At 42.8% G+C, this 12168-nt stretch overlaps 4 protein-coding genes across 11 annotated transcripts in view; 3 read left to right on the forward strand and 1 right to left on the reverse strand.

Annotated features, from left to right (window-relative positions):
- Nucleotides 1-902: 902 nt before the first annotated feature.
- On the forward strand, nt 903-4413 carry naa80 (N-alpha-acetyltransferase 80, NatH catalytic subunit). Its single transcript, XM_027007599.3, has 2 exons — nt 903-1040; nt 3294-4413. The coding sequence occupies exons 1-2, from the start codon at nt 1033-1035 to the stop codon at nt 4120-4122; spliced, it is 837 nt and encodes a 278-aa protein (XP_026863400.2). The 5' UTR covers nt 903-1032; the 3' UTR covers nt 4123-4413.
- On the forward strand, nt 1037-7629 carry hyal3 (hyaluronidase 3). Of its 3 annotated transcripts, none has more exons than XM_027007594.3 (4): nt 1037-2094; nt 5388-6313; nt 6904-6993; nt 7210-7628. In XM_027007594.3, the coding sequence occupies exons 2-4, from the start codon at nt 5399-5401 to the stop codon at nt 7471-7473; spliced, it is 1269 nt and encodes a 422-aa protein (XP_026863395.2). In that variant the 5' UTR covers nt 1037-2094; nt 5388-5398; the 3' UTR covers nt 7474-7628. The 3 variants fall into 3 exon arrangements, with proteins under 3 accessions (XP_026863395.2, XP_081563417.1, XP_081563418.1); XM_081707291.1 differs by lacking the exon at nt 1037-2094 and adding an exon at nt 4561-4930 and having other exon boundaries at nt 7210-7629; XM_081707292.1 differs by lacking the exon at nt 1037-2094 and adding an exon at nt 4561-4925 and having other exon boundaries at nt 7210-7629.
- Nucleotides 7630-7740: 111 nt separating this feature from the next.
- LOC118240680 (uncharacterized) lies at nt 7741-10579 on the reverse strand. Of its 3 annotated transcripts, XM_035521944.2 has the most exons (5): nt 10330-10571; nt 9627-9758; nt 9256-9468; nt 8496-8634; nt 7741-8115 (listed from the first exon to the last, which is right to left on the reverse strand). In XM_035521944.2, the coding sequence occupies exons 1-4, from the start codon at nt 10340-10342 to the stop codon at nt 8498-8500; spliced, it is 495 nt and encodes a 164-aa protein (XP_035377837.1). In that variant the 5' UTR covers nt 10343-10571; the 3' UTR covers nt 7741-8115; nt 8496-8497. The 3 variants fall into 3 exon arrangements, with proteins under 3 accessions (XP_035377837.1, XP_035377838.1, XP_035377836.1); XM_035521945.2 differs by having other exon boundaries at nt 7741-8634; nt 9334-9468; nt 10330-10579; XM_035521943.2 differs by having other exon boundaries at nt 7741-8634; nt 10330-10570.
- A 146-nt stretch (nt 10580-10725) lies between these two features.
- Nucleotides 10726-12168, forward strand: part of amt (aminomethyltransferase) — an 8049-nt gene continuing 6606 nt past the window's right edge. For 2 of the 4 annotated variants that reach the window (XM_027007595.3, XM_027007596.3), the window contains exon 1: nt 10726-11053. In XM_027007595.3, the coding sequence (XP_026863396.2) occupies nt 10949-11053 (105 nt within the window). In that variant the 5' untranslated portion in view covers nt 10726-10948. The other 2 variants (XM_081707294.1, XM_081707293.1) reach the window with 1 other exon arrangement.

A 12168-nucleotide genomic window follows, 5' to 3' on the forward strand; every position in this document is an offset into this window, starting at 1 on the left:
AATTTCCATGTTCTGACTTTATTGGATGGTTGGGTGGAAAAAGTACCAACATGTATCTCAGTGGTTAAGGTACTTGACTTGTAATCGGAAGGTTATGGGTTCAAGCCCTGCCACCTCCAAGTTGCCGCTGTTGGGACCCTGAGCAATGGCCATAACTCTCAATTGTTCAAGTTGTACTCTGTCATAATTGTAAGTTGCTTTGGATAACAGCGTCAGGTAATGGACTAGCATGGTCCAGGATCGATGTCCACTTGGAAATAGGTTACATTCATGTTGAGATTAGGCAGTGGCATTATGCAAGTACACTCCAATGGAAATGCACTGAAAGTGATTTTAAAAATTTATTTTTTGCAAAATGGAATATCTCATTTGTGATAAAAGATTACATTTTACCACTGGGATGTGATAGCTCAGTTGTTTAGGTAGCTAGTAATGAGAAGTTTGCCAATTCAAGCCCAAGATGCCACTGTTGGGCCCCTGAGCCACTTAACCCTCAATTGCTCAAGTTGTGTTCAGTCCTAACTAAGTTGCTTTGGGTAAATGTCAGTTGTACTGACAAAGGTTGTACTTCAGTTGTTGTATATGCCTATAAGTAGCCTATGTAGTTCACGTTATTTTAATTCGCATGTCATTTTTGAACAGTCAGTAGACACCTTTCTGGAATTCAATTCAATTCCGTTTTGACCTTTATTTAAAAAAACTGAGAAAAATAAGATGCAACCAAACATTTTGTTTTATGTTTCTTTTACACAGGTAGTGCAAGCCCACGTGAAGGCATAAATCACCTCCAGTCCGCTAGAGGCAACCTACTGGAATTGGACTGTTTGTCGTGTCACTTTTTTGAGGAAGGATTTGAGGGGCCGGCTAGCTAGCTCGGTTGTTCCATTCATAAAGTTGACGATGGCAGATCAATGAGGTGGTTTTAACACCGGCACAAAATGTAATGTGCGTAAAATTATCCCTTTAAATCACAAACAGGATCGCGTCAAAGGCCACTCTGACTTCCCGCCCCTCAGAGGAAGATATACAAAGATGAACATGTGCGTAAACATTAACCATATTCAACGCACACTTGCTAGCTAACTAATGTAACTCAGTCGGAATATTGTACGTGTTTATAATTATTTTTGCTAGAGTGGAGAAAATTCCGTATAATTAACCCTACCGTTGAACAGTAGCTGGCTAATTCTTTGCAGTTTGAGAATGCAGTCTGTCCGCTTGACAACTTTGCATGGTTGCTTGCTAGCTAACCTAGCTAACTATCTTATCAAGCTACATAATTTCAGCTCACACCTTAAATAAACTTGTCGCAAACAGAAACCGTGTCTAGCAATTGTATAGATACTACATGGTAATAACTAGAAGAATATGAACATTAGCGCACTCATGTACGTGTTGTACGTTAGCACAGAACGCACCATATTAGGAAATGCAGTACCTAGCAAGACCAGAGACTTATGTTTACTTTCCTTTTGTTGACAGCGCCCTCTGTCGGTCACGTTTCTAAATTAATTAATCTAGATTGCAAACCTTTTAGATCAAACTATTTAGAGGCAAAACGTTTTTGGAATTTAAACCTGTATTTAAATAAAATTATAAATCGGGCACCATTATGGAATACAAGATGGTCATCTAGAATTTTGGAATTGAAGAATCTAATTTGTCATTGAGAAACCCATCAGCCAATTAGGACCAGGACCACTGCTATATACATTATAATCTGATCCCAGTTTGATGCTGCTCAGTTCACTTTGTTCTATCTGTACATATCTGATCATTGTCTTGAATAGTATGTGACTTCTTTAACACTTTATCACACTCTTTATTCAGCACTTCTGTCACCACATACAACTGACAGTAGCTGATCTGGAGCCAGGCCTACCCGGAACAAAGCTTAATTTTCATTACTGCAAATTAATTGGTTGGACTGATCTGAGATCTGTCCAACCAATTGGACTTTACATCTTTACACCATCACTCTGCTCTTAAAGTAGAGCTCTCATTTCCTGATTGTGACCCCTTCTTCTTGCATGTAGGAGTGTGTGGCTTAAACATTCTTAGTTCTGTCCCCTGGGCATCTCGGCATCACTGTTGGTAAGACAGTTGGGTATTTACTCTGTATAACTGTTGAATGAATTTTTATGTATTTTCTATATTTGTTGTCAAAGTTGCCAAAGATAGTAGGATTATCACATGCTGTTAGGAGAAATTTATTGCATAGTGTTATTAGTTGTTCTTTTTTTTAATTATTTTAGCAAATAGTCCAGATAAATTATTTAAACAGAAGTGTTTGTACTTATAGATAGAACTGATATGTCTGCAGTGTGAAGTTTTAGACCTATTTTTATTTTTTAAAGTTCTTGTTGTACTTGCTTTCCTCTGGTTAATAATGGTGTTTTTTAGCAACACAAATACTTTAATGTGCTAAAGAATGTAATGTTTCTGCTGACTTCACTAAAAAAAAAAAAAAGGTTTTAAACAGAATTTCAGATCGATTCAGAATTATCTGAAGATTGCTGACATAATTCAGTAAATTGTTTGGATAATAAATAGAAATTCAGTATAGGTCAGAAATACTGGTAAACCAGAGTCACTCACTAGACAAGTGATCAGGTTTTGAAAAGCCTTGGAAAATAAACATAGACACCACTATTGGCAGTATGGCTACACTAGACTTCTCTTGTCATTCTATTATGGGCAGGCTTGTGGTCCAGAGCTGTGGAGCTACACAAAACCCCTTGAAACACCTCTTGCAATAGCTTACTGTGGCTGCAATGGCGTTGAAAAGAGAACGCACAAAATTGCAGTTGAGTCCGCTTGCAGCAATGAGGCAACATAAAGTGGTTCATGTAACAGGAATGTTGGACTCTGGAGAACAGATCACATTCCCTTTTGCACTTCTGGTTTAGTGGTGCAAATTGCTGAGGTTTGAATGAGCTGCATCCTCGTGTTTCATGCGTCCTGGCTGTCAGACCAACACCGTGGTTTGTTTTATAGCTTGTGTTGCATTCCATCGTGCATTGAAGCATGTCTTATGCAATGCTTTGCCAAAGCACCAGCATGATTGCCTCATGCACGTGATCGGTTTCTGAGTTGAGAGAGCTGCGAGGGCACTTGTGAAACTTGCTGTTGAGTCTCAGCATTTCGAAGGGATTGTAAGAACTGCACCGTGCAGTAACGTCTCCAAAAATGTGAAATCTCCTGAAAACTTGTGAAATCCAAGTGTCATGCAAAGCATGAGTCTCGCTGAACTTTGACCATTATGTTGACTCCTGCCCGTGGCGTGTGTGCAGGTGTGACGGTGATGTTAGGGGCTCCTCCGTTCATATCGTTCCTCTTCACGAACGCTGGGACATGGAGGATGCATGCGCCGAGCTCCTTAACACCCAATGGCAACGCAGCATGGGGGCAAGGCTGCACTCGCTCCGCCAATCGAGCGCCAACTATCCCGTGTGTCTCCTGTTGCTGGAGGGAGAGAGGCGGGTCCCCAACGAGAAGCTGATAGGCCACGCCCGCATCTCACGTGTGCTAGGCAGCAGGAGCCTGTTTGTGGAGTCTGTGGTGGTGCAAAGCGAGCTACGGGGGAGGGGCTACGGGCGAATACTGATGGAGGGCGTGGAGCGGTACGCCCGAGCCCGGGGCTGCTCCCGACTCTGCCTCACCACACATGACAAGCAGCACTTCTACGCGCACCTGGGCTTCGTGCAATCACGGCCCGTCCAGAATGTGGGCACACTGGCCTCCCTCGTGCCCCTGGAACTGCTGCACAAGTTCTGCCACATGGCTGAGAGCGATGCGGAGAAGAGCGGGGGCAGCGCTGACACAGGGAGGCACACTCCTCCACCTCTGTCAAACGCCCCTCGCGTTCCACCACCCCCTCCACCCCTCTTGCCTCCTGCATCAAAATCTCTCATCTCTCCTGCTGCTCTTCCCCTGGTTTCCTCTACTTCCCTCTCTCTTTGGCCTCCTCCACCACCCCCTCTTTCCTCTCTACCCTCTGTCGCTCCACCTGTCCTCTCTCCACCTCCATCCTCATGGGCCCCACTTGATCAGACTCTGGAACACACACCATACACAGATATCCGAGGACTGCCTGTCTTCTGGATGCACAAGGACATCTGACCTTTTCATCCATACCACTCATATAGAGGCATTGCAACCCAGATCTTGGAAAATCACACTAGCATAATTTAATGAAAACCACATCCCAGGGTGTTTAATGTACAGAAGAGACTGGACATTGTCCTCAAGATTTCTAGAAAATTGTGATCAGATTACTTAAACAATCTGTGCCAAAGATTTTAAAATGTTAACTTTAAATGTATTGCATCACAAACAAAACATATCACAGGCTCTTTGAGAGTGCCTCATAATTTTGATCTTTTATGTTTGAATTAAAAGTGAAATGACTCACTCTGTGTCCGGTCCAGGAGTTCTTTATGCATTAGAGCCGTCACAGTTACTGAGTAGATTTTATTCTCATCAGCAGAAGAACCTCTGCCTTTTCCTTTTGATTTCACTTGAAATTCCCCCCCAAGAAGGGGAAAGAAGAGACGGTACTCATCCCAACCACTCCTGCATAGCAGAGCCAGTCCTCTGAGAGGATTCGGGGCTGGTACACCGTATTGGCTCACTCCACTCTTACTTGGAGGAGGAAGAGCATCCTGAGAGGTTAACGGAGGATCCAGGGGGTTCGGGGTCGGACGCTGTGGACCGAGATGATGAGATCTGTACTGAGGGGCAGGAGTTCTACTGTGACCCATGCTTGGACGCAGGCTCAGAGGGCAAAATTGCCTTTCATCAAAGCAAGGCGCTCTCGGATGTGGAATCGGAGCATTTCGTGTACTCCTGCATGGAGGTGGAAGCCTCACCTGTGCCCGAGCCTACGAAGGGTGCACGCCGCTCCAAAGCCCACGCGCTTCCTTGTAAGGTGTCTAAAAATGTGCATGTCATTTGATACACGGCACCCCAGAGTCTATGCATCCTCTCGCAAGTCTGCCAACATGGCAGTGGTCTACGGTGCCCGAGTCCATAATGGGTCATCTGGTGTGCCACAGCAGGAAGGCAGATGTGCCTTCACTACCCAAGCAAGCCTGCTATTCGGTTTGAGTTCTGCTAATTTGGATTATTACTAGGATTCTCTGTATAAACCTCATTTCTGTCAGTAAAATGAGAATTCTTCTCAATGTGGCAATTCACTTCTATTTTGTTTTGAATCCTATGCAGAACCACTTTTTATTATTGTAGGTAACCATCCGGTGATTGTGTACCCTGGGAAGTACCATGAATAAAATGTAGTTAGAACACATTCACTAATTCAGAACTGTGGACTCCGTGTAACACATTTTAAACTTTACTGTAAAATTAAATGCCTGTCTGTTCTACAGGAGGAGCCATCATGTTTTGGCGGGTCTGCACCCTGCACCTGTCCTGTCTCCTTACCATTACCATGTGTCTCAGCAACTCTGCTGCTGGGGTGTGGCATGATGTTGGGAGGCGTGGCTTCTCAGTGGTTTGGAACATGCCTACTTCAAGATGTGAGCATCGCTATGGTGTTTTACTACCCCTGCAGAAGTATGGAATCATATACAATGTGCAGCAGCGATTTCTAGGTGAGAATATAAGTCTGTTTTATGAGCGCCGTCTTGGTTTGTACCCCTACGTTAAACACCAGGACTTGATCAATGGTGGGATACCTCAAGGGGGCAGTCTGGAGGGTCACCTCGCATTGGCTGAAAATCAGCTCCGTGTACGTTTAAGGAAGAACTTCAAAGGCTTGGCTGTGCTGGACTGGGAGGCATGGCAACCTCTGTGGAGACAGAACTATGGAAGACGCAAGGTCTATAAGAAGCTATCGAAACAGTTTGTGAGAGAGAGATTTCCAGAAATGTCTGAGGAGGATGTGACATCACTGGCAAAGCTGGAGTTTGAGCAAGAAGCAAGAGCATTTATGGAAGAAACACTGCAACTTGGAGTTCATGTTTGCCCCAGGGGGTTATGGGGGTTTTATGGGTTCCCTGGTTGTTATAACTACCATGGAGCCAAGCACAGTGGGTACACAGGGCAGTGCAAACCCAGCACAGAGATGATGAATGACAGACTAGCATTTTTATGGCAACATTCCACTGCACTTTACCCAAGTGTGTATGTGAGTCGCAGGTTAGCAGGACACCCAAACACAAGGCTCATGATGAGACATCGCATACTAGAGGCACTCCGAGTGGCTTTCCAGCATGCAACTCGTTCTCACCCAATCCCTGTTCTACCTTACGCTAGAGTGGCCTTCATACATACTCTGCAGTTCCTAAACCAGGTATACACACTCACTATATCATTGCCCTGCTATTAACTGTTTGTCCTATATACAGTATTAGAAGAAAAACTAAAGTAGAGGGAACTACCCGTGTCTGTTACCTTCCAAAATATAACTTAAGGTATGTAAGTTTGCTTAAGCTTGGTCACTGAAATTTAAAAAGTATGAAAAGGTTCATATTTCTGAACTTCAAAATTTTACATTAACTTGCCAACAATACCAATTTCCCCTTATAAGAATTCCAGACCAAATGTCTGTAATCCTTGGCAGGGACAGAGAGGGGTCTCCCCCTAGACTTGACAGCCAAACATGCTATTTTTACTACTGCCATATTAGTCCCCATTTCAGGAGTGAGACTTCAGATCATTTATAACACAGCATGAATGGCTTAATGTCTAGTATTGCTCTCTGCCTGCAGGTACACCACCACAACATCCACATCTTCCCCTCTCTCTCATCAGCTTGCTCCATCACAGTGCCAGTCATGGCTCAGCCCTACGTATCTACTCTACAAAAGTAGTATTAGCACATGACCTTTTCTATCCTAGGTGATTGAATTCAGGTGTGTCTCTTTTTGTGTGTGATTGCAGACAGATCTGGAGCACACACTGGGAGAAGCTGCAGCTCTAGGGGCAGCTGGGGTGGTGCTGTGGGGGGAGCTACGTTTTGCCAAGTCCAAGGTCAGTGTGTCTGTTCAGCACCTTCTACACTGTATAGCGCTCTCATTGTAGACTTAAGTTTGCAAACATTTATTATACATGTTTTGTGCATTACATCAAAAAATATTAAACTATATAAATGGATGGTGTATTGTCGAGAGCTCAATTCCGATTAATTGTGCTCTGTCTGTCCTACCTGTCTTTCCTCCCTCAAACATGCACACTCTCGCCCACCAGGAGCAGTGTGCTCTCCTCCGTGATTACATCAGCTCAGTCCTTGGTGTATATGTGGAGGCACTGAATCGCGGCACAGTGCGCTGCAGTGAGCGTGTGTGTCATGGTAACGGTCGCTGTGCCAGACGCAACCCTCACTCTGGTCACATGATTCCCATGCTTCAGAACGAAACTGAACCTGCCCAGGACCTACGGTCGCAGTTCAGATGCATGTGTTACGAAGGGTGGAGAGGTGCACAGTGCGAGAACACTACCAAACGTGTGTGAAGCAAGAAAGCAACAGAATGTTGGGTACCAAGATGCATTCTGTCTGCTGTTAATTTTAACATGACAAAGAAGTATCCTGCAAATCTGTAGTTGACTACATCATACATGGAAGGTTACTTTTTACAATAAAGCTGCTGCTGCCCAAAGCAATGGTTGGTTTTACCCTCTTTATTATTTTTGCTAATTAGTTATTTCCTAGCCAACTAGAACATGTTTTTTTTATACATACTTTACACTATACATGATCATTTGAAACAGTTATGAGCCTCATTTTAATACATTTTATTCTGGCACATATTTAGAGAATCTAAGATAAAACACTGTTCCAGGGTCGGTATTTACTTGCAATTATTTCAAAGGAGGGAAGATTATGTAGTTTTGTGAATGTAGAGTGAGTGCTTTTGCAAGTTATTGAAGATTAGTTGAAGAGCAAATTTTGTTGAACTATTGTTGGGCTTACCCAAGCATCTCTATAACTTGGTTCTAAAATTCTTTATTTCTCTTTTACCTTCACATCTGTACTCATATAATGATGCATATTCCTGAACAGTGGTCTGTGGTTGTCCATGCTAAATTTTCCCTTTAGTTGCTTGTTTTACCATAGACTGAGCTTGGTCTCTGGTCTTTGATATCCTCAGTAGTCTAATGCAAACATGGAAAAAAAAATTCTTTAGTCATTTTTCTTAAGCTTTCAAGCAATTTAAAATGTTACAAAAAGGTCTCTGCTAGTCTGGACTCCTTTGTCCACTATTGTCAAAAGTCCAGTTGCCAGTGGCCCAGAGCACCTGGTGCATATAAGCAGATGTATATTTATCTAGATTCTGGTTGGCAGTCTGTAACGTATACCCTAACAGTCATTCCATTAACAATGCATGAGCAGGATTGTTTTACAATAAATCGCAGCATATTAAAAAGTATGTTCACATAAATTTTGTTTTGATACTTAGAATCACACTTATGAGCTAAAAATATCCATTAGTGAATTGGCTTGTTTTGCAAGTGGCTGACTCATGGAACAGTACAGTCAGTGTCTGTCTCCCAATGCGGTCAGGTTTCTACGAAGAGCCTGGAGCTCCTGAATAAGGATGGAGATTTCCTCTGTCGTTTCTTGCCGTTGGCTCACCATTTCAGAGAGAGTGTGTAGAGCTCTGCTCTGTTGGACTAGAGGAGTAACAAACATACAAATATCATTCCATTGGACTCTACTGTTAAAATGCAGCAACTACTGAGTTCAAACGATGAACATGAATGTGTTAGTATAATTACCTACTGCTAACAGCCTGTCAGGTTGTACATGTTGCATATATTTACTGATCAGTTTGGGCCATGTTCAAGTGGTTCAGCTTGATATTTTCAATTCCAGTCAAGTGCTGCTTTGGTTATAATAGCCACCCTGACTGATATGTGGCAGTCACCAAATTTGAATAGCATATATCGAGACTGTAAATTTGGATTTATGAGCATACTGTTGCAGTTTGGCACATAAAGAGCTGCCTGAATGGAATTCATTATTTTTGGGGTGTTCACATTCTGCATTTTCTTTATCATAAAGCAATGTATAACGTTAAGGAGGTATATGCAGAAGTGACACTAGCTATGTTGTGTTTGATCTGAAAAGAAATTTGAATGGATGTTATTCCAAATCCTCTATGTAACATGTAATAGATGTGAAAAGATGGCAAGCAAAATGGCTAAAGTGTGTTGAATAAAATTTTATATATAACATAAAAATGAGGGGAAAAAACACAAAATAGGACTAGTAATCAAGAGTCATTATCTTACCTAAGAAGCTAAAGATGAGAATAAGAGTGAGGAGGATCAGAGTTAAAGCCACACATGCCAAAGAATAGCGCCACATACAGGGAATGCACATGCTGCTGAGTTGTTTCAGATGGGACCTTCTCATTTGATGCCCTGATTGACAGATTGCTGGTTTGTCCAGTGATTGAAGTTTCCCATTGATAGAGGGAGGTTTGGGGCGGGCTGGTCGGCAACCTGAGAGGGAAATGAGCAGGTGTCTTTAATGACAATTCAGAGAATACACACGAAAGCATAAATCTCTCAGTAACTTCGTAGGTGTGACAAAGGTCCCAGGAACTTTTGGTTTGTTCTTGATCACACATTCCCACAGACAAACGTGAACCATGTGGTACCTTTGCCATGCTGTTCAGGGTGTGCGCGATGCAGGTCACTGATGGAGTCTACAGAGTGCAGTTCGATCTCAGTCAGGTCTTTATCACTGATCTGTACAAAGCCCAGGGGTGTAGAGGGAGCAGGTGGGACTCCTACAATAGAGGGGGAGCGAGAGAGAGGGAGTGACTGTGTGTGCACATGTGTATAGGGAGCCACACTGTGAAGTTTAATTAAAAGACTAGGTAAAATGAACACCAAGATAAACCTTCCTGAAACCTGCTAGCCTCCAAAGGAATCTTATTTGAACGCTTTGTCTCTGATAGGTCAAATATTTTTGCCTGACATGCATGCGATCAGTAACCCTGATGGAAAAACATTGGATTAATCACATAACACATTCACGTTTATAATGCTCCTCCATTGCCATACCATTGGAAATAAAAGTTCAGAAAAAAAGAGACTACATGAAGAAAAGCGATACAACTGCACAATATTCAATATCACTCTGAAGAGTCCAATTGATGATTTTAACTTTGTAACTCGTTTGGGAAAATATTTCAGGCGACTCTTACAGGCAGCACTCGAATTGCCATCAACCGTAAACCTCAAGTCCTCTAAATTATCTAGAGCTCAGAGGCTAAATTGATCAGGCCTATTCTGAAATACTTTACGAATATGTCTCCAGATTTCACCCAGGTGCGCCGATACAGGGTTATATCTTACCTTGCGACTGCATCCTCACCAAACTCCGGATGGTATTCGGAAAGTGTAATGGCACAGCGGTGGAAGATAGCGACCCTTCTTAAATCTCAGAAGAATAGCCTGTCGCATATATCCTAAGTCATTCTGTAGGTAGGTTTTTGTAATGTTTTGTATAATACAGTAAACATAGAAATCTCTATAATGCGCAGTACGATACAACTTGCCCTGTTCTCTTCTCAATGCCTGCTTGTCCTGTATCCTCACAACCAGCCGGCTGTCCAGGGCAGTCCGAATTCCCGGACCCAGAATAGCACTGCAGCTTGGAGGCCTGTGCAGTCTATTAATAGATTCCTGTCCAAACTACGATTCAGTTATAACAGAATACAAGCAGGGCTGATTGTGCAAGGACCAACAAGTTTAAGCTTATTCAAGACATGAACGTGAACTCTGAATAGTAGACCATAAACCTATGGCGTAAAGTAGAATGGCAACTACATTTCCCAAGATTCCACGTATTTCACTGTCCCTTGTTTTGTAGGGAAAGCAAAAGTTTAAGAGCGGAGTCCATAAGAGCGAAGACTGGAGTATCGCGCGTGTTTGATCGGAAAGCTGCATGGTCTAAAACTGGACGGGAGACAAAATGCTGGCTCGAGCGTCCGTTACCCGCCGTTACAGGCTCTCTAATCACGTTTTAAGCGGACACCTTCAAGCTACCTTGCAGCAGGGGAGGCACGCGACAACAGAGGTAGAGGAAGATTGGGGAAACAGTCAAAACGCGATAAGTCATAAAGGTTTGCTAAAAGGGCGAGGATATTATTGTTGAATTATACATCGGTTCGATAATAACTTGTGCAAAGTAATAGTTACTGTTGCACTAGTTACTTTTAAGCTTTGATGAAGGTGTTCTAACAGCGGGGGGAAAACAACTCTGTGCATTCTGGTAAGATTGTATTCATAGTAAAAGCTGTCCTTTTGTTCTTATTCAGGGTACATTTCTCATTCATGCGTGAGGAACACATCTGTCCCTCCGCTCGACTGCTGCAGTCGAAGCAGATAAAAGCACGCGAGCGGTCATTCGTTTACATTTCTTGCGACTGTGGAAGTTTTCTAAAAGCAGTAAATAGCAATCACCGTCTCACACACAAGCCTTGAACTAAACTGAATACGCCCATTTTGCAATCCATTACTTGTTTTTCAAGATTATCTGAACGTGTCTTTAGACATTATTTTCTCCTGGTGATTTGTAGCCTACTGCACAATAGGTTACTGCGCATGTGTGTTGTCTCGGCACTCTCTTAGGCAGCTTCCGAAGCCGCTGTGAATGTGATGGTCTGGCTGCCACTTCAGGCTTGCGCTGAGTCTGGGTCTGGTTTTGGTTTTAGAATAATGAAGTGGAGTTGTCTGTGTGTGCTGTATGCTGCTGGCACGTTGTTTATAACGATGGTGTCTCCATTTACTTAAATGCTGTACGAAGTATGGCTTTCTGGGTATGAGTGATGGAAGGAATAAATATTACTTGATGGAAATGAGTCTGATAAAATGCACGTGAATTAAAATTAGACTTAAAAAAAAAATCTGTAATGGATTTCGACGCTGCGTTGTCAATGACCAATCCGTCAATATGATGGTGAAACATGTTATCGGTACTAGCAGAAGCTAAGGTTATTGTAGAGTGGACTCCCACCCTTTACTTTAATAGATCGCCATCACTGTCGTAAAATAACCAATTCGCATGCACTGCTGGGGAGCATTGATTTCTACTAATATTAGTAAAAACCCATGTTCTGTGTGAAACTGTGTTCCAGAAATGCCTGAAAAATGCATGTGCTTGCCCCGAGCGAGTTGGCAATCTTGGCGTTA

This window comes from Electrophorus electricus, chromosome 25, assembly GCF_041902795.1.
Source record: "Electrophorus electricus isolate QZ-2024a chromosome 25, ASM4190279v1, whole genome shotgun sequence".
Lineage (NCBI taxonomy): Eukaryota > Metazoa > Chordata > Actinopteri > Gymnotiformes > Gymnotidae > Electrophorus > Electrophorus electricus.